Below are 27,782 nucleotides of genomic sequence, written 5' to 3' on the forward strand. Positions count from 1 at the left end.
TTTTTACACTCTTTATAATTTAATTTAAATCGGCAATTGATTTATATTATGAAAGTAAAAATGAAATTATCATGAAATCAATCTTTTGATGTAACAGAATTTCAGAAACAGAGCCTTCTTGTTGATACATGACAAATTTCATTTTTATTTAATTTTTTTTCTATAGAAAAAGTGAAAGAGTACAACCATATGAAGCTACAATGTTCAGGATGTACAATCAGATGAATAGACAGCTTATTACAGTGCTATCCCTGGGTATTGTAGAGCAATCTTATAACCCTTTTTAATAGGTATATATATGAACTGTACAGTAATATATACATAGATATAATTGTATGGTTTCTCAAAGGGCTTTTTGGTCTAACCTTTCGTTCCAGTTTAAGCAACGGATCAAGCTTCGAAACCAATCACCTGTTTGGTCGGATTTATTGACAGTTGGGAGTGGATGTTGGCTCATTGATATTCTAACAGAATCTCCTCTCGAGAGCTGCTGCCTTCTCTTCCCATCAAACGAGACCCAACAATTGCTCCGTGCATCTTCCGGAATCTTCCTCAGTCGAACGAAAATTACAAAATAATAAATAAATAAAAACAAAACAGAAGAAAACGATAATTACTGACGATAATGTGAAGTCTGAACAAACTATTCATGCATATGGCAACTTTTTTTGTCGAATAATTTTCAATAGTCCCGTCTCAGAAATACTTTTAGAAGTTTGTTTCGGCAGAAAAGGCTTGATGGGAGAAGGAAAAGAAAAATCTTACTTATTATTTATTATTTTGTTGAAGTGAAGAAATGATACCTTTAATTCGAGCCGAGCAGAATCCGGTAGTATGACTGGTCTGAATGAGAGAGAATGTGGACAAATCGGTGTGAAGAGCATACACGGAACATTTGGATGTACCTGCACAAGAAAAACCCATCGACACCTAAAATTCAGATTATTATTTCTTTATGTAACTCTGCCGTTTCTTTGAGACAGTAATACATTGAGGTGTTTGATACATAAATCGCACAAGAAAAAACTGAAGCTATTTTTCATGTTATGTAATAAGATCAAGTGAAATGGGAGTTTGCCCTGTCTTTTTTCTAACAATCATATAAATTAAACCATTAATTTCAGAGACAACCATTCAACGCAAAATTGTTATGCCCTCGGTCAATCCCATTGGTCCCGTGAATTTTCCGAGAAACCTATGACCTTATCCTCCTTTCTCACGCTAAAATTCCAGCATCACTTATAACATTGAAAGCAGAGTCATTTAATTTTCCATGATACTATCATTTAATTTAATTTAATTATCAAGAAACCAGAATAAAGAATTTCAGTCTTGCCGTTCGTGTAGTAGCAGCTTACCATAGAACCTCCAGCAGCAGTGGAATAAGCTGTACTTCCAGTAGGAGTGGCAACTATAACTCCATCACCTTGCACCTATCAAAAGAAATGATCGATAGTCAAAGACTTAAAAACGAGTACTTCTTACTTTTGCCTGTCGTTTGCATGAATTCACCAACTATACCTTGGTTATGAGGCGGTCATGTTCGTAACATTCGATTTTTGAAAGATACGGATTAGACCCACGATCAACAACAACCTCGTTTAGGACATCAAATACTTTTCCAGGCATAGCTTTCCCATTTCGAAATACTTCACAGCGGAGACGCATTCTTAGTGTAATATAAACTCCATCAGTCGTGTTGTTCCCGTGAATCACTTGTCTTAGATCATTTTTATAATCATCAAACTGTGACAAGAAAAATTTTCGGAGTTAGAAAGAGATGTGTTAAAATAAATTCGAAGTATTGTTATTACAGGTTGAGGACAGAGACGTACAGTATGGGAAGTGAGAAACCCTAGGGATCCAAGATTAAACGAGACGACAGGAGGAACAGCATCTCTGAATAGATTTGATGCGTGAAGTATGACACCGTCTCCTCCCAAGCAGGCTACAAGGTCAACCCTCTCATGAAGGTCACTGCAATAGGGACAGGTCAGCAATTTCTAAATCGAAAAATGAAGCGGTTTCCTAATTACGAAAACAAAATATTTAATGCCCCAGACTTGAGCACCTTGTATCTTGACTATAGAATGTCTGAACAAATCCGAATCCTGGAATCCTAGCAAAGACATCATGAACCTCGGGTTCAACGAGAATATTCATCTTCTCTTGGTAGTACAAGAAAGTGGCAACCTGGGGTAAACATATAACTCATAATAAGATAAGTCACGTTGGTAGTTAGCATATTGTCCAAAGAAACAACTATCAAGCAATAAAATGAGCCCAACTATAATGTAATGGATACATGCGGAAATTTTAAACTGCAAAGTTGACATGAAAAGTTCTGAAAATTTTGAAATAACAGGCTAAAAATATGGAACATGGAAAATAAGATCAACTGAATGACACAATCATATACACGAGATTTTTTTAAGATTAATACAAAAGCTGTAAGAGAAAAACGAGAACTATGTAAGGTGATGCTTTTCGAATAAAGTCCAATTAGTTCATACAAAAACCATACTCCATAGTCATCAAATGGAGGATTATATACATGCATGCAGCTGCTACGATTAATGTCATATCAAGCTCAAGTAAATCGTTTCAGACTGAAAAACTTTCTTGTATACACTAAATTTTTACTTTTATCTACACAACTGAAAAGCAAGCTAAGAAGAAAGTAGTCCATCCAGTGAATCGAAGGCTTAATTCTTAGGTTACGCATCAGTCAAACAGGGCGCTCTAGCTGTTTAGCCTAGCATTCAACAAAACATCCACACAATCTAGGAATAGTACCTAAATGAAGGGTATATACCTGTTTAGCTTCCTCCATGAGTTCTAGACCCAGCTTCTTCAACAACAACACGGTCTTGGGCGTCGATTTCCATAAAAGCATCTGCTGCTGAGTACTGGGATGAGTGAATGCCAATGAAGATTCAGTCACCTTTTCTCTAGTGCACGAGAATCCATCTGTTCTAACTAAGAACATCTCCGCTTTCTTTCTTGACTGCACCCTCACAACACCAGTTGCCGAAGCACACATATTACTTTCGAGCACATCCATGTTTTCATCATCTGACGAGAGGTAGCTTTCAACACCAATTGACGCGGCATTCTTATTTAGGTCATTGCTTGTGTTTATTACGGAACCATTTTCCTCATTATCCGCACCACTATTGGATTTATCTACACGAGTCGTCGTAGGGCTAGCAAGTACAGTTGTATCCGGATATGACCCGTTAGGGATAACCATACTCTGTGGTTCCGATGGTGATCCATTCATAATCTTTTCTTCGTTGAGGCTTAAATTAGAGCCGACGTCTTTCTTCAAGACAGTCCCATTGTTTTTGTACAGTAAAGCAGATATCATATCCAATCTTTTCTTTTCGTAACTAAAGTATGTTCCGGGTGAAACACTTTTACTTCGGAAAAACCTCGACATTTCTTTTCTGGAGAAAACATCAGCAGGAGGTAGTTGAGACTCCATCGGTTTCACATCATCATAGAAGTCAATAACTGATTCCACTCCACCATTAACAGAGGTGCCCTCGGTAGTTGCTATGCTAATTTCGCCTCCTTTAGTGCTAAGGGATTGGTTTTTTATGGCTTGAGGGTCTTGATTACTGAATGACCCGTTTACAGTATCAGACGATTTATCTTTTTCCAAATTCACAGAGAAATCAGAATTTTCAACTTCTCGATTATCTTTAACTCTAAGGTCAGTCGTACTAGCTCGCCTTTTCGCTGATGTGGTTCGATACGTGTATTCCCTCCACCTAGAGATCATAGAAGAAGTCCTTCGTCTTCCCTCCTTACTGTGTACATAAACAGGCTTTTTGCTCGAATCTGACACTAAAGAAGCAAACTGCACAACCTGCTCAACTGAAGGGGCGGTACCAACTTCCACCGGAAGTTTAATCAGTTCAATCTTCCCAGAAGAAATCGACAAATCGAGAACGGATTCGTAAAAGTTGTCCTTCACAGTTTCCGCCCTGAGATCTATAACGGTTCTAAATCCTTTCTCCACGAGCCATTTCAAACTCTCTTCAGTGACTTGGCCGCCCTTCCAAAAAGCAACATCCAAGTTCTCCGATTGTTCTTCCTCTCTTGAGGTGGACAAATAAACAGGAACCCAATTCGCAAACAATGTCTGGCAAGGTTGATCGTCCCTTCGTGGAAATCCAGAATCGTAGCACACATTTTTCAATCTCTGCAGTTTTCGCCACACATTTAAGCTCCGATCATCGCCAGGTGTCAGATAATTCTCTAGGGCAACGTGCAAACTCTCGCAGTAACTTTTCATCTCGGAACGGAAATTCGCAAGTGGAGGGAGAATATCGTCCATTACACTTTTATCTAGGTTTCGGAAAGAATTCATGATGGACGATCTACCCAAAAGGACATCTTCTCTTCCCTTATTTAGGAGACACACCATGCAACCAAGAACAGAAACTATCTTATCCTCTAACAACGGCTTATCCTCCGACGGTACATCGTAAGAAACACTACACTCTCCGGTCAGTGGATTGCACAGAGCATCCATTAAAGCATTGTGAAAGCGCTCCGCTGCCCTAAATATTCTACAGTAAGCCTCGACTTCAGCTATATCTCCGGGCAGCGGTCCAACCCTAGGCAAATGCGACGAATCCTGAGAGTAAATGCTATTCAAATTCAGGCAAACAGAACCCTTAATTTCATTTAAAACGTGCTCGATTCAGCATATTCATAAAACTTCCTCAATCTAAATCAACATGCAAAATACAACGAATCAAAACATAACTACAACAGATTAATTCTTATACAAAATAGAAATTCGTGATACTTTGCAGGTAATAGAGCAGTTGAGATATTCATATCAGGAAATTGGGATCAAAATTGAGCAATTATTCAATATCTCAGCTAAAAGGTTGAAAATAAAACACTAAAAAATGACAATTCCAAAACCCTAGATTAAAAAATAATGAAAAAAAAAAAAACAAACATACCTGAGAATCCAAGCCAATGTTCACCGACAAGGAGCTGGATAGGCGAGCACTGACAAGAAGCCTAAAACGGCGGCGTCCAGCTTCAGAGCATCTCTTCTTCTTCCACTTCGGCAGCTCAAGCCGGAGCCCCGGCCCGGAAATCCTGACGGAGCCGAGCTGATGACAAAATGGCGGCGCTCCGACGGCTCGATTCATGTGGAAGTTGCAGAGGCAATTATGGTAATTGTTAGAAAAATAACAGCTCGATGCCGCCATGCCACCATCAAAATTATAAATTCGATTACCTGCTGCTTTTTTTTTTTTTTATAATAATTAAAATCGATTGGTTTGATTAGACCAAAAGGATTGATCTTTATTTATTTATTTTTCCAAAAATCTTATTCTATAAATTTCATTTTGTATTTTGTTTGTGCAATATTATTATTTATTAGCAACAATTTTGGAAATTATTAAAAAAAATTAAATTCTGGATATTGGAAATTATTTGTGGATAGTATCGAAAGGGAGATGGCGTGACAAAAAGACACTGGGACAGCACGAATTTTGGAAATAATACTAATGAAAATGCTAATATAATTAGTATTATTTTAATATTTAATTTAATTATAATAAAAGTAAATAAAGGAGACAAAATAATGGAAATTATGCATCACGTTATCTTTTTGTTAATATTGTCAAATTGAGGACTTTGTTTTATGATTTTATCATCATCATATGCTGCTGGTCAACTAATTTCGTATAGATATTTTCAATTACTACATAAAAAAAACTATTTAAAAAATCACAATTTTCATATTTGAATTATATAGAACATATTCATCTTCGTTATACTATATTAATTTTGCACCAATGACTTTGTCCAATTACACTTAAACCTCTATAAATTAATACAGTCGGGACCAGCAAAATTCTATTAATTTAGCAAAAAATTTAATTATCGAACTACTAATTTAATACATTTTCAACGAATCGGGACCGAGAAAAAATATTATTTAAGCGATGTTATTAATTTACTGAGGTTCAACGGTAGTCCAGACTAGTAAGAGTATCAAGCATGAGATCAAACAAAAGCATGTCCAAGCACCTGCTACATTCCATGGTAGACCTGTTTATAAATAGATATAGAAAATTGAGATTTACGAAACAAAGTTCGAATAATGTTTTCCATTCATCGGTGAAAAAATAAATTTGATTGAATCGTACGTACCTTTATAATTCTATCGGCTTGTCCGACAAATATCTTCCCGTTCCAATACGCAAGAGCTGTTATCGTCGAATTACAAGCAATCGACCCAATAGGTGTCGCTTCCATTTCCAACACGTCTTCGGATATTTCCTACAAATCTCAAATTCCAATCGATTCATACGACGATTACATAGAATTAATCAACGGGTTAGTTAAGCGCAATCAATTAATTATCATGATTAGATTACCTGAACACTAATTGTCTTGTCCCAGCCTCCACTAAACAGCCATTTACCCTTCTTGCAGATCGAGAAAACAGCACCTTTATGAGTCTCTATCGACTTCAAAAGCACATCGTTATGCCATATCTGAAGAAAACCAAATCGACGCCCAAAATCGCAAATTAATTTTTTTTTTTCGGGGTTATTAAATGTTCAAACCTTAATTTCTTTGATTAAAATTTTGGGGGCAAAAAAAAAACGGTGCTTAACCTTTATGCTACCATTTTCGTGACCGACGAAAAGCAAATGACGATCAGCACAAAGAGACGAAACAGAGGCTACGTTTCCAAGTATGTCTTGTCCTAATACCGCTACAGGACTATGATCGACGAGAGACCATAATCGAACAGTCCCATCCCAGCTTCCACTAAAAAGAACACTCTCGGAAACTACTAGAGACGAGACTACTGATTTATGACCGCTCATTGAACAGGAAATTGTGTAATCCTGCGCAAATTAGAGTAAGTATTAGACGTTTATTGTTGGGCATTCGGGTCGGGTAGTCGGGTTATTTCGTCTTTTAGAGAGGAGTGTATTTGATCACCTGTAGTGACCATGCTTTTACTAATTTGTCCCCGCCGCCAGTGTAGAGATGTTGTGTTGTTCCGGAAACTGCCATTGCATGGATGCCGCTGTATCTCCAATCCTTGGCCTCGTACAGTTTTTTTAACGGCAATTCGGAAAAGGGAGGATTCGCTTCCCATATGCATATAACGCCTTCGTTATCCCCGCTGATGCACAATTGTTGAGCTCCGTCCACGAAAACGAGAGCCGTGATTCTGTGATCGTGGCCTTTAAACGAGTGTACGTGTGTAAAATCCTGAGATTAATTGGAAAAATAAAATAAGTAAGAAACGGCAAGAAGGGATATCAAATTCATATACAATTTACGCTGGTCACAAACTAATTATAATTGTAAGAAGAGCAAACGGTGTACCTGCAGAGACCATACACGGACTATCTTATCATACGACGAGCTGAACAGGAATCCCCCTAACCAAACGAATAAGTGCATATAATTTAAAAAAAAAATCTCATAATAAGCAAACAAAAGCTCGTCATTCAAACGACGACAAAAATCAGAGGGCAATATTTAGGGATGACAAATCATACCTCCAATAGCCAGCCCTGTGATACAATCAAGATGACCTTTCATCTCCGTACATTTGACTTGACCAATGGACATACTCTCAGCCACATCTCCATCGACACTCGGTTCCACGTCTTCTCCAACTTCCTTATTTATGTCGGTTTTCTCGACTATGTAACATAGCTCTCCTAGTACTACACTCTGGCCCGACTTTTCCTTCTTTACATCCTGCTTTAAAACGAGGCCCGTATCAAACTGTGGTTTAATAATCAACTCTCGCATGCATCTCCATAGCTCGGTTATTACGGGCCGATCTTTAGGGTCAAAACTCAGACATCTGCGTAAAATCTCGTTCAAATAAGCGAATTCCGAACTTAATCTACATTCTAACAATGCTGAAATTTTGTCCATCCAACTCGTGTACAAACCAGAATAATCGCAGCCCGTTTTATCTTTTGTACCGTTAACGACGGAGTTCAAGAAAGGTTCAATCTCTTCTAGAAAGGACTTTCCAACGATACACCAAACTAGTAAACATGCTAACGACCAAACATCCGAAGCAGATCCAACTTCGTATCTTGATTTTCCCAAATCCAAATCAAACCCGTCTTTGACAAGAAAATGTAATAGCATCTCCGGACTAATAAACACATAATCTTCTTGAAATAAATCGACTTCCGAATCTTTGAAACCCCTTCGAACCGCCATATTCAGTCTCGTTCCTGTATTTAGAATCTTACTTAAGTCGATACATACACGGCCAAAATCATCGAAACCGAAACTACTCGCACTCAAGAAACCGATTATCAGCCCCTCCGAGTTCAATCGGCTCAAAATCTCACACGCTTCCAAACCGAGCATCGCCATACCTCTTATTTCGTCGGTGCTCAAATCTCCCTCTTCACTCTCCTTTTGCTTAAGAACACAATTCAAATTAGGTGATTTAAATTTCTCGAAAACGATATAAACGCACTTATCATCCTCGTTGTACCAAAATCCATAAGCCTTCCCCACATTGTTCATTCTAAGAGATGCACATAAGATAACTTCCAATTGAGTTTTCTCCTTTTCCTTCATCCGACACAAGACGGCCGCAATTCTCGACTCGTAGCTAGAGTTGAAGTACTTAGAATTCGCTTGATCTTCGACAAAAACCCCGATTACGAAAAGACCCACAGTTTCTCCCTCCTTCAAAACAGAACCGATCACATGATCACTCTCAAAATACTTCAAAACTGTTCCACAACCTCCCCCACCATCACTCTCCGAACCGAATTCGACAATCGAAATACAATCTTCCGGGAGAATCCACTTTTTCCATTTACGGTATAGTTCGTACGACCACGAATTTACAGTCGGCGGAAAGTGTTTGGTTCCCGGCGGGTGCGGTGAGGGTGAATTGACTATTTTCTCCTTGGTCCGGTGGCGATTTTGGAGGGCGGAGGAGAAGTGGAGGAGGTCGAGGTTTTTGGGGAGGGAAGAGGGGCAGTTTAGGAATTTCACGAGGAGGGTGCAGACGGTGCAGCGAATGGTGTTGGGGAATGGGTTGGGGAGCTGTTTGAGGCAGGCCTCGCAGGTGGTGTGGCCGCAGGTAAGGACGCGCGGGATGGCCGATACGGCGTCGTACGGCTGCAGACACACCGGGCACTCCGGCGGCTCCGCCTCTTCCATAGCAGCTCCGGCTGTTGAATTTTCCGATGAAATTAATCTTTTATTTCTTAATAAAACATTTAATTATTTTATATTTATATTTTGTATGGTTAATTACAGTTTGCACCCCTATACTATTGTGGCTGTTGCGTTTGCCCCCTTGAACTGTGAAATGTGACAAAACAGTCCCTTCCGTTTGGAATCGTTGCTCTGCCGTTAAGATGGAAATCACTCTACTGCGCTGACCAAATATTTTCTTCTTTTATTATTGTTATATTATTTTTACTATTCATGTTTTTATTTACATTTTGTGGGAGAAAAATAAGTCAATATTAATATTAATATCAATGAGTATAATTTATAAACTAATCAATTAACTAATATACTAACAATAAGTGAAATTCAACTTACATTAATATTTACATTGATTAATGGTAGTAACTGCATTAAAATACTAACGGTGTTAAAAACTTAACCATTGACTGCGGAATCGTGAGGGCTACTTTGTCGTATTTCATAGTTCGAGAGGGTGACTGCGGAATCGTGAGGGCTACTTTGTCGTATTTCATAGTCCGAGAGGGTAAATGCTACCTGGAAATAATAATAATATACAATATCTTCGTTTTTCATTAAAATCGATTCTTGATCATATTAGGTACCTGAGATCATGAGACATTACAGTTAAGAATCTAATTTCTTTTTTACGATTACCGATTCTTGTCTCGTAAACGCGCTATACATAACTTTAAACCGAGAGAAAACAAAACTACAGTATAAGACTGTTATAAATAACGGATAATTTTCAATCTCGGAAATAACAGTGTTAAGACGTGTTCGACTGTCCACCCTCTTCAAAATCGCCATCCATCTCACAATCACAATGCTCAATGACCTTGCTGCAGATGTCTGAATAGTAAGATGTTACGAAGACGTTTGTGCTTAAACTCTCCAACATAAGAGAAATCTTTTCATCGTTGCGGAATGGGCTAGTGACAATACAAACATCGCGCAACAATCTCACGTCATTTGAGGAACTCATGAGAGAGCGCACGAAATAGATGTAGTTCGAAACGAATCTAGGACGCCCCTCAATGAAGTAGTGCTCATACGCGATTAAATTTCTGAAGACTCGCTCCGTAACATCTGCAAATATGACACCTGGCAACTTCAACACCCCATCGATGAACTGTATATTCAATCCACAGTCAGTTTTCTTGATCTTCTCAAACTCGATTCCAAACTCTTTTAATTCGGATACAGATTTTACGGCCTCGACTTCCCCTTTCTTATCGTCCAGCTTCGTCACAGAGGAACACCACAGTCTGTGAAGGAGGCCAAGAAGGTGATCCACATCTTCCATTGCCACATCTTGATCCCAAAAATCAATCGGCCACGGTGAAACACATCCAGCATAAAACCGAATCAAGAAGAGAATAGTAACATCATCACTTTCATCTATTGTCATAGCGAACAACTTGTCAAGTACGAAAAACGGAACTTGATTCTCGAGTAATATTAAATCAAATTGCACCTTACCAAGTAACCCTCTATATCGAAGAACGGGGTCATCCTTTTCCCTCAAATTAACCCAAAAAAACTTCCTAAGAAACTCTATGACGAAGCATCCATCAACAAGCATCATTAGCACAAACTGATCCGACGTAAAATCCCCGAGATCCCCCTCTAGATAACATGCACGCGCTCTTTTTTCCAATGGTCTCATTGCAGCGATATACCTATCGACACTCGACTCCCTCGTTTCTTTCAGTAAATTCTTTAGGTACCTTAATTTGTGAATCTCCATCTTCTGTAGATGGGCCTTACCGTAGTGAAAAGGGCCGATAGATATCAACTTCGGTTCATAATGCTCCGAAGAAAGGGATCGTAAATCATCGTCAACCCTAAAGATGGTGGGTGCAGAAGAGGGCAATGGGGGCAAGCCGACAAGTATACCGTCCAAGACAACAGCGAGATTATCTCTTTTTCTAGACATCGAACCGCCTACAACAACAATTAAATATCGAAAAAAACAAGCGAGAGTCGTAAATCATAATCCAGCACAAAAATTCTAATCTTTCATTTTTGAAATGATGAAAATGAAAAAAAAAATTAAAAATTTAAATCAAAATCCAGTTCTTACCCAAAACGACGTAGCATGTATGTACAAACAGAAGTTCAAATAATTCAGAATAACATCAAATACAGAAGGCCATAAATCAAAGTTCAAACACTATTGAAATATCTTTTATTCAAGCAAAGTCCAAAATTAAGTACTACTCTTCAGTCCCAATCCACTAGGGTTTTCCAAAGATTAGATTTTTACTCCCTTTTCATTTTTCTCTCCGCAAATTAGTTTCTTCATATTTTTTTAATTGGTTCAATAATACGACGGAAGAATAAAATGAAGGTGGAATTTTACCTAAGGTTGCAGACTTGCAGTAGATCGAAGAAGACGACGGTCAGGGGTACCAATTTGTAAATTCGCTAGGTTTCAGCTCTAAATTCTAATTATTTATTTTTTTAATTATTTCGTCAAAAGAAAAAGAAAGAAACAATAAATAAATAAATAAATAAAACTAATACATACTTATTGGGCATAGATTTGTAATCAAATCCACAAACCCTAGCCCAAGAAGATTATTATTACATATTAATATTAGGGTAAATTACACCTACATCGGTAAATTACACCTACATCTATAAGGTATGCTATAATAATTTTAAGGTTTCTGTGGCATTGGTAATTACGACCACACCCCTGAAACAATTACCGGAGCAAAATTTCATGCCCTGGGAACGGATATGCACCGTTTTTGTTTTCTGTGGGACCGTTAATGCTAACATATACGAAAACTTATAAATCTTATATAAAATAGTAAGAATTTAAGAAATGTTGGGGGAACTATGTCACTTCTCCTACCTCTATGTTGTCTCCACCACTTCCTGAAACTAATAGTTCGTTAGAAACCCTAACGGAATAACTTATCTAACACATTATTCCGTTAAGACTTATAACAATGCTTCAAGTTGTCATTGTAATTATTGATACCACATGGACCTAAAAGTTATTTTAGCAAACATTAGAGGTGTAAATGTAATTTACCCTTAATACTATAAACATATATTCTCAACATATATATTTGATTTTTTTTTTTAATATATTCTCGTTTTTTATTTTAACTTTTAAAGGGTGTAACGAGCTCAAAACCCTTTTTTCCATTATTGGAAATATCATACTACACCTGATTATTTACGATCGATGGATTTGAATCGCAGATCTACACATAATTACAAACACTCATATGTATGTGTTGTTAGTGGTTAGTTATTTAATCAAATCTACTGTGACCCAAGTGTATCATCTAACTCTCGTACTTAGGATGAGAAAGAAACAAGCACAATTTTGAATTTTGTTATCCACAAAAAGAAAAAAGTTATCAAATAGGATATTGAACATTTGAAACACAAGACTCAGTCAATATATATATCCATGAATTTGAATTTGAATTTGCAAACAAACTTCGAATCTAATTTACAGTTTTCGAATCTATTTTTTTTTTCACGAACTGCCAATGCTCGATTTACCTCCCGATTCTTGGCTCGTAAACGTGCTGTACGTAAAAGAAGTCTCTTGCAAGATCTCGTGGCTGAGAGGCAAAGGCCGATCAGGCAATCTCGGAATATCAACATCACCTTCAAGCATCTTCAACGCATCAGCAACCGTCGGCCGAAGGCCCACCATAACGTGCGCGCACAGGATCCCAACTCTCACAAACCTCTCCATCACTGCCTTGGGCCCAACATCCCTTATCGACTCGTGAAAAATCTCCTCGACCCGCCCGGATTTAACGAGCTCCCAAGCCCAATCCGTGATCAAAACTTTCGACGGCTCAGATGAACCGACGAGAACCCTCCTACCACTCATGATCTCGAGCATCACAATTCCGAAGCTGTAGACGTCGCTCTTCTCTGTCAACTGACCGTAGAGAGCATATTCCGGCGCAAGATACCCGTAAGTTCCGGCGACTCTGGTGGTGAGATGGGATTGCCCTTCTGAGGTCTGTTTGGCTAAGCCGAAATCTGCAACCCTTGCTTTCATTTCCGAGTCCAAGAGAATGTTTGTTGACTTTATATCGCGGTGAAAAATCGAGGGTTTGATTCCGTAATGTAGGTAACCGAGCCCTTTTGCGATATCGAGAATTATGTTCTTGCGTTGAGGCCAAGACAGATGCTCTCTTGCATTGAAGATGTGATCGTCTAAATTACCGTTGGGCATGTAATCGTAAACTAAATATCTCCTTTTACCCTTGAAACTTTCGCTCGTGACGCAGAATCCCCTCAGAGCAAGGAGATTCCTGTGTCGAATCTTACTTATGATTTCCGCCTCGTTTGTGAATTCGTCGTCGCATTTGGAATCCATGTCGAGAATTTGCTTGACAGCAACTTCGGTTCCGTCGGAGAGTGTGCCTTTGTAGACAACTCCGAATCCGCCTCGTCCGATGATGTTCTTTTCGGAGAATCCGTTTGTGGCTTGCTCTAATTCGGATACTTGGAACCATTTCAATCCCGTGTTGGGCAGAACCACCCTCGATTGAACCGAAAGAACGTATTTTTGGTGGAGTAAATCTTGTTTTTTCTTCTTGGTGTACTTCTTGTAGGCAATAAAACAAACACCTGCCGTGCATAAACCTGTGAGACCGCCCAATAACCCTACAATCAAATTTCGAGCTCTGTTATTAGGTTTTCTGTCGTCGGTTGAGATGGGCAACATCGGAATGGCTAATACGCAGGAAGAAATTCTCCGATCTTCCGGCCCGTATTCGTTGGCAATGGCGGCGGCGTAGAACACGGCGAAGAAGAAGCATTTTGTGGAATTGGGGTGCAACGAAACGAGGTAGGAGTTGATTCTCAAGCCCGCATCCCTACACATACTGCACTGGGTCAACCGGGTCAGATCCCCATTGCAGACGGATTCGAGTTGGATGTACGGATCGACGATTCTGGTCCAATCGTCTACAGTACGGATCCCGGCGCAGCTGGTGACCGGATTGTTGACGAAGAAGTTCGTGTCGTAGCAGGCGGGGTAGAACGGAACGGAAATCGACATTGAAACGAGCTTCTCATGGAAATCCGACATGCAGGAAGACGAAGTGTTGGAATCGGGGAGGTAGAAGTTGGAGGTTCTGTTGAGGTAGATCGCCAACCCCATGCCGAAGACGCTGCGGAGCGTCTGGCAGCAGCCGGGACGCGGCGGCGCGTGGCATAAGGAAGTGTCCCATGGGAAGGTTGTCACGTAGTCGAAGTTGATCGGGCATGAAGAATTCGCTGCTTCAGTGTGAAAATGTGTGGTGGTGAAGAAGAAGAAGAAGAAGAAGATGATGAAGGGGGTGAGAAAACGGGAGGTGTTCATCTTCTGTGTAAACTGTGAATTTTGGTTCGAATTAAGACATTCTTTTTTAAGGTTGTTTTTTAAGATGAAGAAGTTTATGGGTCAGCATCAACAATGGCGGTAGGGATATATTATTATTTAAGTTCAAGTTTTGTCTGCTACTTTCTGGTCAAAATCCGTCGGTAGGGATATATTATTATTATTATTATTTATTTATTTATTATTATTATTTATCAAGACAGTAAATAATTAAGAAAGAATTATTGCTCTTTGATTTAATTTTTGAATTAATTGATTTGTTTTGTTTAATGTTTTTAGTTGTCATATTCGGGACCAAGAGGATAAGGCTAATGAACTGATTGGTATAGCTGGCTTCCATGTTCATATATTTTTACCTATATATAATCAATCACCTTTCTAGCTAATCCCAATCCAATAATTTATTTATAAAAGCAAATATATATTGATAATTTGATATATTACATCATAATTTATTTGTAGGGTAAATTTCAAATTCCTCTTTAATTTAGTTTGGTATCATTTTACCCTCTTCTACTCTCGATTGAATCATTTTATCCCCTATTATTTATACTTGAGAAATTATTTTAATGTGGCCCTCGCTGCTAGTTGTCAATAATTTCACTTTAACACTATTTGATCTAAGCTCTTAAATTACAAAAAAACACATTTTCCAGTCTAAATAATTATTAAAAAAAACAATAAAAAATAAAAAAATCAAGACAATGAGAAAACAGTCCACGCCAGCCACAATTTATTTTTAATAATTAATTAAACTTAAATGGGAGGTGTTTTTTGTGATTTTCAGACTTCTATCAAAGGATGTTAATGTCAAAGGTCTGAAAACTAACAAAGAGGGCCACATTGAGACAATTTTTCAAGTAGGGGGGCGAATCGATGTAATCGAGAGTAGAAGGAGGTAAAGTGATATCAAACAAAAGTAAAAGGGGGAAAGTGGAATTTACCATTCTGTTTAAATATTCTAATAAATATCAAATAATAATATTTAAAGTATTGGTGGGCGGGTGGGCCTGAGCCCGTTAGCCCGTGGCCGGGCTTTCAACGGGATACAATTAGGCCCAAATAATACCTAGGCCTGATCCGTTTAGCAAATTATTATTTTCTTCGTCAATTAATTTTATATATATATATATATATATATTTTTTTTTTATTATTATTAATTTTTTTTCTTTCTGTTTTCTTTTTCATCACCGCAAACTTTTGCCGCTCATTTCTCTTCATCGCCACCGTGAAACGCACGCACCAACGTGATAACTGATACCCTTCGTCAGGTATAATATTTTCTGTAGCTGAATTTCGGCGTACGTTTGAAGCAAATGGATGAATTTGGAGTTTTAGTGGAGAGTATGGGATTCAAAGCCCTAGCGAAATCGGTTCCCATGGTGGAATTAAAACCTAAACCGAAATCCAATTCCTCCGCCGATAGACCGATCCACGCGCCGCCGCCGCCGCCGCCGCCGCCGTTGAATAATCCCTCCCTCTTACCCGTCGACGAGCTCGATGTAATTTTCAGGCCTAATTGCAAGATCAATGGAAAAACAGAGCAATCCCTAAATTTATTGGGTGAAGATGATGTTTTTTGTGGGCCCGTTCCGGTTTCGAATCAATATAGGGAAATTGATTTGGAAACCGTTTTTAATAACTCGAGTGATAGGAAGAATGATGATTGGTTTGGACCACAGTTGAATCAGACTGATTCTGGTGATGATAAGGGGCCTGTTTTCGAGGATTTAATACCGGGATTCGAAGTCGATGCCCCTCCGAATGTAGGGTATGTGTCGTAAATACTTGGATTTCATTTTTTATGAACGTATATTTGATTCTCTGTTGGTTGATTTGTTTATTTGTGTATATGGTGTGTGGATTGTCATTCATTCTTGTTAGTACTAGGTGAATATTCAAGTGTCATGAAATTATGGAGGCGTTTAATGCATGTTTACGGTTCGTTTGATTGATGCTGCCTAAATACTATGTTTTTGCTCTGTTTCATGTCGGTGTTTGTTATTGGAGTGTGGTAGAGAATTGAGTTATTATGCACCTAATCAGCAAAAAAAATGATGAAATTAGAAAGGAGAATTGAGTTGTTGTACGCAAGTCGAATTTCGTTGAGTTGCCGATTATGGATTGTTCACGGTGTAAGGAAAATCGAGTAACTTAATTGCACTCTTAGCACAAAATTGTGATCCGGACATCCGATGAAAAAAATCAATGTTATTTTTTACGATGCATATGAGGGGCTGTATTTTTTCACTTATGTGTAGTATTTCTTTTCCCGTTATTCCTCTCTTTCTGTGTTTTTTTTTTTGTTGCTTTTTTGTGGTTCTGACCCACTGACAAACACGGTTTTCCTTTTATATTATGTTTAACAGAGTGGAATCAAAGGTTGACCTCTCTTCAGAGTCAAACGGCCCTTCAGTTAAGCCAAGGTCGACCTTGGAAGATGATCCTTTTTTCGTTTTTGAACCATCTGTATTTCCTCGTCCCTCAGAACAAGTAGCAGAAAAATACTCGATTCAATCTTCGTTTGAGGAACTTGATGATTTCATCATGGGTAGGGATTCAAGAACTGATGGTAAAAAGACCGTAACTAACAAGCCAAGTGCAGGTTTAGATTCAAACGGATTTCAGAATGTTGATGATCTGGACAAACTTTTTGATGTTAGCATTAGACCAACTTATACGAAGCAGGTCGATAAATAAATCTGAGAAACGACTTTTATATATACTGATGTTTATTCGCTAGTTAGATTGATTTTTGTTATTATTTGGTGTCCAGGATTCACAATTTGATTTCATCTTTGATGAAGAAAAGAAGACTTCTCCTGCAACAAATAATGGTGATTACTACAGTGCACTCTTTGGGGGTACTGATACTATCTCGTCATAAAACAATCTTTACCAGAGTATTACGTATGATTGGTGCTCAGTTTATTTCAGAAGCTTCTCATAAATCACTGTTGATTTGGTTTATGTATTACTTACTAATACTTATCGTAATAAATTCCAAGGGATCTGTAGGGATGCCCTCAGATACAATATCGATATAATTTACACTATGCATAAGTTTCTTAACAATTCCATGCTTGCAGATGTTACTACTTCGTCTGAAGAATTTCGTGAAATTAAGGGGGAATCTGAAGAAAGACGAAGAGCTAGGCTAAATCGTCATATTAGAACAAATGCCCGTGTGGTATGTTTAATTAGCTCCGAGTTTCATTTGGCAATGCATCTTTTTTTAGCAATCTTACAGAAAATACTGAGGGTTAAACAATTAGTCGTCTGTATCTTTTGTGATTGCACGGAACTCAATAATTATATTCTATGCGATAGATTTAATATTTATATTCACCTGTTTCCAGGCCGAAGCACTTGCTGAAAAGAATCAACGTGATCTTCAGAGCCAGCAAGAGCAGGAAGAGAAACACGTAAGACTCCGAAAAATCTTAAGAAATTGCACCGAGACGCTTTTATATAAATTTTCTTGAATTTTATTTTATTTAAAATATTTTTTCTTATTTGCGTGATCTAAACCGATCTAAACCATTTCAGAGGCTTGCGGAAACTCTGGACAGAGACATAAAGAGTTGGGCTGCAGGAAAAGAAGGCAACCTACGTGCCTTACTATCCTCATTACAACAGGTGTGTTTCTGCAGGGTCTAATTTTCCTGTTCCGTAATTGGTGGACATTCGATATGTACTATGTTATGTCTGAACTTATCAATAATCGGGAATGATGTTGCAGGTGTTGTGGCCTGAATGCAATTGGCGCCCAGTTTCACCGACAGATTTGATCACTTCCGATTCGGTGAAGAAGGTTTATAAGAAGGCTACGTTATACGTCCATCCAGACAAAGTTCAACAAAAAGGAGCTAATCTGCAGCAAAAATACATTGCGGAAAAGGTTTTTGATCTTCTCAAGGTACACTTTTGTCTTCAGTTCTTATGTATAATCTTTTCGAACTTAACATTACAAAATGACGACTCTACCCCTAATGTTACTAATGAAATTATTAACTTTGACCCTTTGAAATTGTTTTGATGCTAACTTCAAATTTTCACATGGAATAACTTGTTTCAATAATAGGAAGCCTGGAACAAATTCAGCAGAGACGAACTCAGATGAGTTCCTTGTGTATAAGAAAACCGGGTGCCGAAGCGTTGGCCAAGAAGACGAGAAAGTTGTTTTTAGTGTGCGGTGTAAATATAATTAATTTGCTATCTACAAATAAGTGATTACACCCTCCGTTCTAACTAACTTGTTTCCTTGGAGTTCATTTTTTTTTTATCTTCGTATTTTCTGTAACTTTAGAGTTCCAATGATGCATTTATTATTTTTTTCTCAATTTTACCCTCTCCTCCTATTTAATGGAGAGAGAGAGAGAGAGAGAATTGTTAGAGATGAATGATAAGAAATGGTACTCCCTATGTTTCATAATATCTGTCTTTTTTAATAATTTCTTTTGTTCCATATTATTGTCACTTTATAATTTCAATGCTGCATTAATTGTTTGTTTTTCAATTTCACCCTTATTAATTATGTAGCACTCTTCCTATATTAATTAATAAACAAGGATATTTTGGTTCATCAATATCTATTTTTCTAAAATCAAAACATATTTATTGAGATTCTTAAGATTTGTGCCAAGGTGAAAAACGACACCTATTTAGGAACGGAGGGAGTATTTTTTTTAGTTCATTATGTGCATTTTCTTTAAAATTCGTGCATATTTATTTGTTTTGTCTATACTTGTACTTGTGTAGAAACCTTAGACGACGTACAGTCGACATATTTACGTGTAATTCATTAAATAGACTTATATCAGTTTCATATTGACGATATATTGTGTAGAAATAAGTGATTGTTTTTGTCCCTGTTTGTAATTGGATTTAATTAAATTTGTATTATAATCAAATGCAAGTTCTTAATTATACTTCAAAAATAAAAAAAGAAAAAAAAAAGAAAAAGAAAAATGCAAGTTCTTGATATTGTAATGGACCTGGTCTAATATTCTGGCCCGCTAATGTAAGATTTGAATCCAGATCCACATAATTATCAAAAAAAAAAAAAAAAAAAAAAAAAAAAGAACCCAGATCCACTTCAGGTCTTTTTGTAAATTATTAAAAAGTTGACCGAAGTCAACTAATAATCATTGAATTAAGGGTGAATTACAACCACCCTGAGGTATTGTTAATTTGCGAAAAACTCCTCTTATTTGGATAATTATATTTACTCCTTCAACTATTATTTTTTCTTATACCTCTACCGTTATGGTGTCAAATTCAACATAATCATCTAGATTTCGTGTAATATGTATGCTCTAGTTTGTACTCGTTTTGTGTAAATATACAGTTTCTGATGCACCATAATCTATATATACAAGTGAAAGACACATATTATGATCATCTCGTTTCAAAATGTGCAGTTCGAATGAGATAAAGCGGGTACAAAAGTACTAATATTCCATATAATATCGAAGATTCCACTAAATTTAAAACCGTGAGGGTGAACGTGTAAGAAGATTTATAGGTGAGGGGTGGTTGTAATTACCCAAACAGGAGGGGGGTTTTGTATTTTTAACCATACCTTAGGAGGTTAGTTGTAATTTGCCCTTGAATTAATAAGAAACGTTTTCACTTTCACATACATGTGTAATCGTGAATTAGATAATATGCTAATCATGTGTAATAATCTCGATTCTAGCGATGGTTGACAAGTGAATTCGAACTTGGGCCAACTGACACCATCACTTGCTCCAATCATTGGATCATCACTTACAGGACTGACTACCGTTTTCATGACGACTGATAATTAGTACTCATAATTCCCACAATCTTGGAGGTCCCATTATCACATAATTAACTAATCTATCTTTGTAATCACAATATCATTATTTTCTAAAATAAAGAGTAAAGAAGAAAACAAATATTTATAGTAGGACACCAAAACCTTTATTTTTTTTTTTTTTTTATTTTTGAAGTAGGACACCAATACCACTCACCCATTATGTATCCAATTAACAAAATGGGTTTAAATTTATAATTAAAAACTACTTCTTTAACTGCATCAGCATCAAGTAGTGGAGCCTTGCCTCCGCCGCCTTCCACCGCCGTAGATACGGCCGCCGCCGCCGCTTTAGATACATGCGCACATGGAAGATGAGTGACTTGCTTTTTTTTTTTTTTGTTATTAATTTTTTGAATTATCATACAAAAAGAAAATCTCAATGACACGTGCGTGTATCATTATATCTAATCTATGCTTATATAATATAATATACACTTTATTTTTTTTTTTTTTTTGAATAATAATATACACTTTATTTCATGCTAGCATGTGGTAGAGATAAACATTAATATTAACTTTATGCCAAATTAGATTTTTATTTTTTATTTTTTCGTGTGTAGATAATTTCAAAATAGAACACACAAAACACATTCTTATTTGTGAGCATTATATTATTAAATAATTCAAATTCCCATTTTATTTAATTACTTTTTCAAGATTGGGTGGATTTTTTCTAAAGCATTCAATATGTTTAAGCCTGAGCTCAGAGATATGGATATGATTATTAATATTTTTGCAGTTATCATTTTGCAGGTGACCAAAACTCTAAATATATATAAATAATATTGTATTATTGTCTACATAATGGGCAGCTTATGAAGCCATACCATATCTTAATTTTTCCCTAAATTAGACATTTTAACTTTTATATAACAGAAAATAAAAAATAAATAAATAAATAAAAATAGTAAAAAAGATCCACCAAATGATGCAATAGTAGTATAGTACAAAGAACTTTAATAAGAATGGACAGTACATTAAGACAAGATTCTCTACAGTAAACCTCAAATCTATTTAATGATGATAAATTTGTGATATAATGGTCCTAATTCACTTTGTTGGATTCTTCTTCGTCTCTTTTAAGATTGCAAATCTCATCCATCCATCCATCCATTTCATTTTTCTAAAATTACAACCACCTCCCTGAATTAAAGTTGAATTTACAAGAAAACCTCTCGTTTTTTAGAATTTACATCCCGACCCCTGCGGTTTGAGAAACCCCTAATCATTTGAAAATTTACGAGAAAACCCCTCATTTCTTAAATTTCTTACAACAAGGTGTTAACGTAAGAAATCTACAAATTTCAAGGAGGTGGATGTAATTATGAAAAAATGAGCGGTTTTTTCTTGTGAATTGGTGAATAGTGTGAAATTACTCCATCTGTTCCACAATAACAGTCTCTTTTTAAAAATATTTTTGTTTCATATTATCTATCACTTTAGATTTCCAATACTGCATTAAATGCATTTTTCCTGTTTTAACCTTATTAATGAAAATCTAATTATTAATTTTCTCTTATAAATCATTAAATAATAAAAGTTGTTTTGGTCATTTTTATATGATTTTTCTAAAATCAAGATATATTTATTGAGTTTCTTAATCTTTGTGAAAAGTGAAAAGAAACACTTATTTAGAACGGAGGGAGTACTATTTTGCGACAATTGCTAATTTTCAAGAAACTCTTTTATGGGGATTCTAGTTTTTTCTAACCACTTGTCAATTATTGCAACCAATATAGATCAAATTCTTCATATCATTCTTCCACACAAGTAAAGAATATGTAACCAACTACTTCAATTATTGGATTCCAACACACAAATTTATATCTTTTGTTTGTTTGTTTGTTTCCATGAACATGTCTCTTGTCTTGGCATTAATATTCATCATTTTATTTACTCCTTAATAAATGCATCGATTCAAACATCACGGGGTACTAAAAGACAACACAAATTAAATAAGTACATTTTCTACTAATTATATAACTCTTACTTCTTTCGTTTTTAAATAGGTGTCAGTTTTCATATTCGGACAAATCTTAAGAAACTCAATAAATATGTCTTGATTTTAGAAAAATATATATTGTTAGATTAAAATACCTTTGTTTATTAATTAATTCAGAGAGTTAATAAGAGCATAATTGAAAAATACGTAATTAATGCAGCATTGGAATTCTAAATTGACAGATAATATGTAACACAAAAATGATGGAGTATATATTCACAACTATTTTTATCATTGTGTATAGAGAGAAAAGAGTAATTTTGAGTTTTGGTATCGAAATTAAAGACTAATTATTTGAGATTCTTAATCGGTGTGAATAACCTTTAAACGTCAATTAAAAGGCGAACAAGGGAGTAACTAAATAGGTGATCCAAAAGACAATTACCTAACATAATATTAATTATGTCTAAATGAGAAATAGATTCAAACTTTAATTGGAAAATTATGGAATATATGATTCTTGAATACCACATTTGATACATACATAGATAGTGTCATAGTCATACATGATAAACCCCCTTTTTTTTCCCCAACCCTTTTATGAATATTTAGTAAAAATCAAAACCCTATTTCTTGAAAAAAAAAAAAACATATTAAACCAAATCTTGATTCAAGATAGTAATTTAGTAGCTAGTCTTGAAAGGCTTGTACACCTTGAGATCGGTAACAACGCCGGCGAAAGATCCGACACCGGCGGCGATCGATATGATCAAACAAGCCATACTAAGTATCTGCAAGCATATCCACCTCGGGCTCCACTTCGGGATCCGCATCTGCACAATATACATCTCGACCGGGAAATAAACGGTCAACGGCCAAAACCCAAACGCCCCCAAAATCCCCACGACGTCGTTGAAAAACGGCATGAGCATCGAAATAACCGTCGTAATTATCACGAAGATAGTCCTCCAGACGAGGCGGAACAAATTGAGCTTCAACGACCGGTTAAACCCCGGGATCGGGATCGAGATTTCTTTAGTAATGAATTTGCTATTAGGGAAGTAATTGGCCGAGGTTTTCTCGACGAAGGCGAATAAGGGCTGGCAGTAAACTTGGTATGCACCGATGAGGTGGATGACTATCGCGGCGTTCGCGATGTCGAGAAGCCAGTATGGATTGAAGAAGCCGAATCCCGTGAGGAGGTTTCCGGGGGATAAGTCCCCGAAGGCGGCGTAACCGAAGCAGCCGCAAAACATGTAGAAGATTGTGGTGACTATTACACTCAGGAGTGTGGCTTTTTTCATTGTCTTGTGTTCTGATGGTGGGGATTTTATTGTGTCCTGCATTATTTTTTATTTTAATAAATTAAATAAATAAAAACTCAATCTTTTTCAAAATTAGGAAAAGAAATATTTATTATAATTTATTAATATTGTACCTGAATTTCAATAAGAATAAGGGAGTAAGAATAAGCAAAAGCAATGGCGCCAAGAGCTTGGAAGCTTCTCCATATCTTTTGAGTTTCGGTTACTCTAGTTGTTCCAGTTACTGTGCCTATGCTTATTCCAGTCATACTTCCCCTTATTTTTCCATTCTCTGTAAAATTCAATAAATTACCAAATTAGTTATAAATAAATAAAAATAAAAATAAAAATATATGTATATATATATATATATATATATATATATATATATATCCCTACTAAAATATTTAAAAAAAAATCAAGAATATTTAGTTAGAAAGGAAAAAAATGATCTTTTAAAAAAAATTATGTCACCACAATTCAATAAATTTGTAAGGAAAAAAAAAACCCTCTTGTTAAAATACTTAGAAAATCGAGAATATGAAGTTAGAGTTTTGATTATATTTTAATTATGTAACAATAATTAATTAGGGAATCTAAAAAAAAATACCCATCTTGTTATTCAAGAATCTTTAGTTAGCAAGAAAAAAAAAATTGATCTTTTCTTTTAATAATTATGTAAAAAGCCCTAATGTTAAAATACTTAAAAAAATCAAGAATATTTTAAAACTCTGTAACCACAAAAATTAAATTAGAATAAAGAAAACCCTGTTGGTAAAATACTTCAAAAAATCAAGAAAATTACTAAGAACAGAAAAAAGTGATTTTTTTTTTTTATAATTATTATTAATTATTTAAATATTAAATTAAATAATTACCTGCAACTTTGGCAACACCGAGGCCTAAACCAATGGAGGAGTAAGTGAAAGACATAACAGCAGCCAGCATAGAAAGCCAAGAAATCTGATCAAAATCTGGTATTTGTGAAAATACTATTTCCACTACCCCAAATGCTATCATGTACGGATTGCTCGACACTCTGCACGGGCTGTTGTCTCCTTTTGTGTGGAAGCAATTTGACCTCTCTATTGCCCTGTTTTTCATTTTTTTTTTTCATTAATAATTAGTAATTAAAAAAAGAAATACTAATAAAAAACTCGACCTTGAACTCGAACTCAGAACTCACATCAAGCTTATTGATGCAGCTATGGTGTAACCAATTGCAACTCCGAACAGATTCATGTACTGAATTGCCCCGCACACTTTCACCTGGAAACCACCTGAAAAAATAATTAAATTAGGGTCAAGGGTAAAATCGGTATTTCACCTATTTTGTTAAGGTGAAAGAAAAATCAAGAAAATATGTATTTACCTAAGTTGGCTCTAACAGCATCCATGTAAGTGTAGTTTCTCTTGCCGGTGTCGGGGTCGCCGGTCCGGTAACACGTGGCAAGCAGAGAGGAAGTGTAGTAAGTGACGAAAGAGAACAAGAACAGCATAGTTGGACCGGCTACCCAGCCGAGCTGAGCCGTCGCCCAAGCCAATGATAAGACTCCCGAGCCGATTACAGCTGTTATAATATGTGCACTTGCAGTCCACACAGTTCCTATCAAAAAAAAATTAAAAAAAAATTCAGAACTAATTTAAATTAAAATCTCTCAAATTTCTAACAAATTTTAGAAAAAAAAAATATTATTATTACCAGTTCTTTTGAGCCGGCCGTCGTCGTCGTAGCATTTGGAGCCGCCGGTCTGAGAAGGCATATTGACTGAAACATCGAAAACTTGGTGCCGAGTTCCTGCACTCTCACTCATCTTTTTTTTTTTTTAATTTTTAAAAAATTCAGACAAAAATCCGAGAATTAGAGATAGTACAGTACAGAAATCTATGCAATAAGTGTTGAATGAATGCTGGCTGGGAAAAAGAGAAAAAAAAAAACAAGTTGCAGAAAAAGCGCACGTAGAAATCACGCTTTTCAAGAATTTGTTGCAAATAATTAAATCCGAATGGATTTTTTTTTTCTTCTTTGTAATAAATATGAATTTGCAGTTGCAGATGAATGTGGGCAGTAGTAGGGGTATATATAGGAAGAGAAAGTGTATTTAAAAATAATAATTAAAATGGTAGGCTACAAAACGACACCAAAAAGACGCGTTTTGTCAACGTTTAATTTTTTTTGTTACCCCACACCGCCTAAATATTTATTTTAAATAATTTTAAAGAAATTTGAAAATAGTACTATAGTATTTTTTTTTTTTTTATGAGTAAAGTACTATAGTATTGAAATAAAATATTTAAAGCACCTAATAGTTACATGAAACGTAGTCTTGCACGTGTCAAATTCACATGAAAAATCACTTAATTGGCAAATGCAAGATTCTTGGAATCCAAGAGTAAAACCCGTAGAAAATGAGCAAAATTGCAATTTTTGTTTTTTATTTTGAAAAAAATGAATATATATAATTGAAAATAAAATAAAATGAGTTGGGACAGATCTAAATTCTAATAAATGGGCTATGGCCTATATATGCATACAAAACTATAGTTGTATAAAAGTTGTCGGTTTTAGGACAACTCATTGAAATTTCAGAACAAACAATATTAATTAATAAATTAATTAATTAATGCAAGAAGAAAGAAACAAAAACAAGAATTATAAAGGGTTTGTTTTGCTTACTGTCATTGTAATTGTAGTGAGCTTGTTCCTCTCTGGATAAACAAAAATGGGTTTTGTAGTATTGTAATTGCCACTCTTTGATTAACTTATATCTAATTATCTATATATATACATGTATATATATAGATATATATAATGTGGAGAAAAGTGGGGTGAAAAGATAAATATTAAATAAATGAGGGGTGTCTTTTATTGAGAACCTTTGAATCGTAATAATGTACGCAACGGCTTCTCCGCCATCCCTTTTGATCAACAAATAAACGAATATGGTTCTTCTTGTATATTATATTATTATTGCATTAATTATTTAATTAATTATAGGAAAATAATTTGAGAGATATATCTATCATATTCATTGTTATTACTTAATTGTCAAACATTTTATCTAATGTGGGCTTAGAATATTGGTCCGAAAATGGTGAATGTTTTTAATTTCTTTAGCTAAATAATTGTCTTTCTTGAACATTTATTGTTCTATGTGCTCTTCTTGTTAGGTTTCCAAAATCCGAGGAAAGAATGGTTACTTATTACTCACTTATTACTCTTGAGGGCAAATTACGGTCACCCTGAGTTCTGGTCAAATTATGAAAAATCGTCTCATATTTGAATAATTATAGCTACCCCCTCATCTATATATGTATTATCTTACAAAAATATTTGTCCATAGGTAAATTTAGGTATGTTAAATTGGTAAAATCGAACCGAAATTTCAGTACGCCAACATTTCATACCGTTTACCAAACTGAATATACAATTTGGTTCGGTAAATAACCGAATTACATAAATTTTATGTAAAATATTTAAAAGGATGGGGTGGTTGTAATTACCTAAACAAGAGGGGTTTTTTCATAATTTGGCCGTACCTTAGGGGGTGGCCGTAATTTGCCCTACTTTTAATTTTGATCAACATGTATCTTTTATTGTTACATGCTCGTATAATGAAAATCATACGAGATTAGTAACCACGTTAGATTAACCATATGTGATCGATAAGTATAATCTATCTATCGATCGTTGATAAGTGTATTCGAATCCGAGTCAGTTGATATATGCCAATTTGTTCCAACCACTAAATCATCTCATCTCATGCTGGACAATAATTTTAACTAACATTTTTCTCTAAAAAATAATATATATATATATATATATATATATATATATATATATATATATATATATATATATATATATATATATATATATATATATATATATATATATATATATATATATATATATATATATATATATATATATATATCATGTCGATGAAAGAGCATCAACTTTCTTAGTATAAATAATTACATCAAAACTACATTGGGTGCATGTGTGAAAAATGAAAAAAAAAATACATTTGAAAGTGATAAGCACCTTTTTCTTACAGCCTCAAGTC

The 27,782-nt window shown here is 35.6% G+C and overlaps 6 protein-coding genes across 8 annotated transcripts; 1 reads left to right on the plus strand and 5 right to left on the minus strand.

Moving 5' to 3' along the window:
• Positions 1 to 121: 121 nt before the first annotated feature.
• NADK2 (NAD kinase 2) lies at positions 122 to 5,554 on the minus strand. Its single transcript, XM_012987830.2, has 8 exons — positions 4,986 to 5,554; positions 2,816 to 4,648; positions 2,072 to 2,193; positions 1,836 to 1,977; positions 1,522 to 1,746; positions 1,359 to 1,433; positions 804 to 905; positions 122 to 547 (listed from the first exon to the last, which is right to left on the minus strand). The coding sequence occupies exons 1-8, from the start codon at positions 5,238 to 5,240 to the stop codon at positions 344 to 346; spliced, it is 2,958 nt and encodes a 985-aa protein (XP_012843284.1). The 5' UTR covers positions 5,241 to 5,554; the 3' UTR covers positions 122 to 343.
• A 203-nt stretch (positions 5,555 to 5,757) lies between these two features.
• Positions 5,758 to 9,386, minus strand: LOC105963428 (zinc ion binding protein). Its single transcript, XM_012987831.2, has 7 exons — positions 7,566 to 9,386; positions 7,390 to 7,445; positions 6,997 to 7,272; positions 6,663 to 6,899; positions 6,420 to 6,539; positions 6,193 to 6,321; positions 5,758 to 6,090 (listed from the first exon to the last, which is right to left on the minus strand). The coding sequence occupies exons 1-7, from the start codon at positions 9,211 to 9,213 to the stop codon at positions 6,073 to 6,075; spliced, it is 2,484 nt and encodes an 827-aa protein (XP_012843285.2). The 5' UTR covers positions 9,214 to 9,386; the 3' UTR covers positions 5,758 to 6,072.
• Positions 9,387 to 9,790: 404 nt separating this feature from the next.
• On the minus strand, positions 9,791 to 11,748 carry LOC105963450 (UPF0481 protein At3g47200). Of its 2 annotated transcripts, XM_088815832.1 has the most exons (3): positions 11,612 to 11,735; positions 10,729 to 11,193; positions 9,791 to 10,647 (listed from the first exon to the last, which is right to left on the minus strand). In XM_088815832.1, the coding sequence occupies exons 2-3, from the start codon at positions 11,183 to 11,185 to the stop codon at positions 10,016 to 10,018; spliced, it is 1,089 nt and encodes a 362-aa protein (XP_088671958.1). In that variant the 5' UTR covers positions 11,186 to 11,193; positions 11,612 to 11,735; the 3' UTR covers positions 9,791 to 10,015. The 2 variants fall into 2 exon arrangements, with proteins under 2 accessions (XP_088671958.1, XP_012843309.2); XM_012987855.2 differs by having other exon boundaries at positions 9,791 to 11,193; positions 11,612 to 11,748.
• An 845-nt stretch (positions 11,749 to 12,593) lies between these two features.
• On the minus strand, positions 12,594 to 14,696 carry LOC105963429 (putative receptor-like protein kinase At1g11050). The gene has a single exon (XM_012987832.2). The coding sequence runs from the start codon at positions 14,600 to 14,602 to the stop codon at positions 12,752 to 12,754; it is 1,851 nt and encodes a 616-aa protein (XP_012843286.2). The 5' UTR covers positions 14,603 to 14,696; the 3' UTR covers positions 12,594 to 12,751.
• Positions 14,697 to 15,792: 1,096 nt separating this feature from the next.
• Positions 15,793 to 19,418, plus strand: LOC105963430 (uncharacterized). 2 transcript variants are annotated; one of them, XM_088815833.1, is made up of 9 exons: positions 15,793 to 16,392; positions 16,991 to 17,309; positions 17,398 to 17,485; positions 17,711 to 17,811; positions 17,981 to 18,046; positions 18,171 to 18,260; positions 18,364 to 18,540; positions 18,706 to 19,036; positions 19,298 to 19,418. In XM_088815833.1, exons 1-8 carry the CDS (start codon positions 15,938 to 15,940, stop codon positions 18,742 to 18,744), a joined length of 1,335 nt encoding a protein of 444 aa, XP_088671959.1. In that variant the 5' UTR covers positions 15,793 to 15,937; the 3' UTR covers positions 18,745 to 19,036; positions 19,298 to 19,418. The 2 variants fall into 2 exon arrangements, with proteins under 2 accessions (XP_088671959.1, XP_088671960.1); XM_088815834.1 differs by having other exon boundaries at positions 17,398 to 17,458.
• Positions 19,419 to 22,890: 3,472 nt separating this feature from the next.
• On the minus strand, positions 22,891 to 26,484 carry LOC105963432 (amino acid permease 3). The gene is made up of 7 exons (XM_088815835.1): positions 26,390 to 26,484; positions 25,415 to 25,526; positions 25,085 to 25,318; positions 24,899 to 24,992; positions 24,591 to 24,805; positions 23,847 to 24,004; positions 22,891 to 23,748 (listed from the first exon to the last, which is right to left on the minus strand). The coding sequence occupies exons 1-7, from the start codon at positions 26,393 to 26,395 to the stop codon at positions 23,092 to 23,094; spliced, it is 1,476 nt and encodes a 491-aa protein (XP_088671961.1). The 5' UTR covers positions 26,396 to 26,484; the 3' UTR covers positions 22,891 to 23,091.
• Positions 26,485 to 27,782: the final 1,298 nt, after the last annotated feature.

The sequence above is a fragment of the Erythranthe guttata genome, chromosome 3 (assembly GCF_056151865.1).
Source record: "Erythranthe guttata isolate IM_541 chromosome 3, IM_541, whole genome shotgun sequence".
NCBI lineage: Eukaryota > Viridiplantae > Streptophyta > Magnoliopsida > Lamiales > Phrymaceae > Erythranthe > Erythranthe guttata.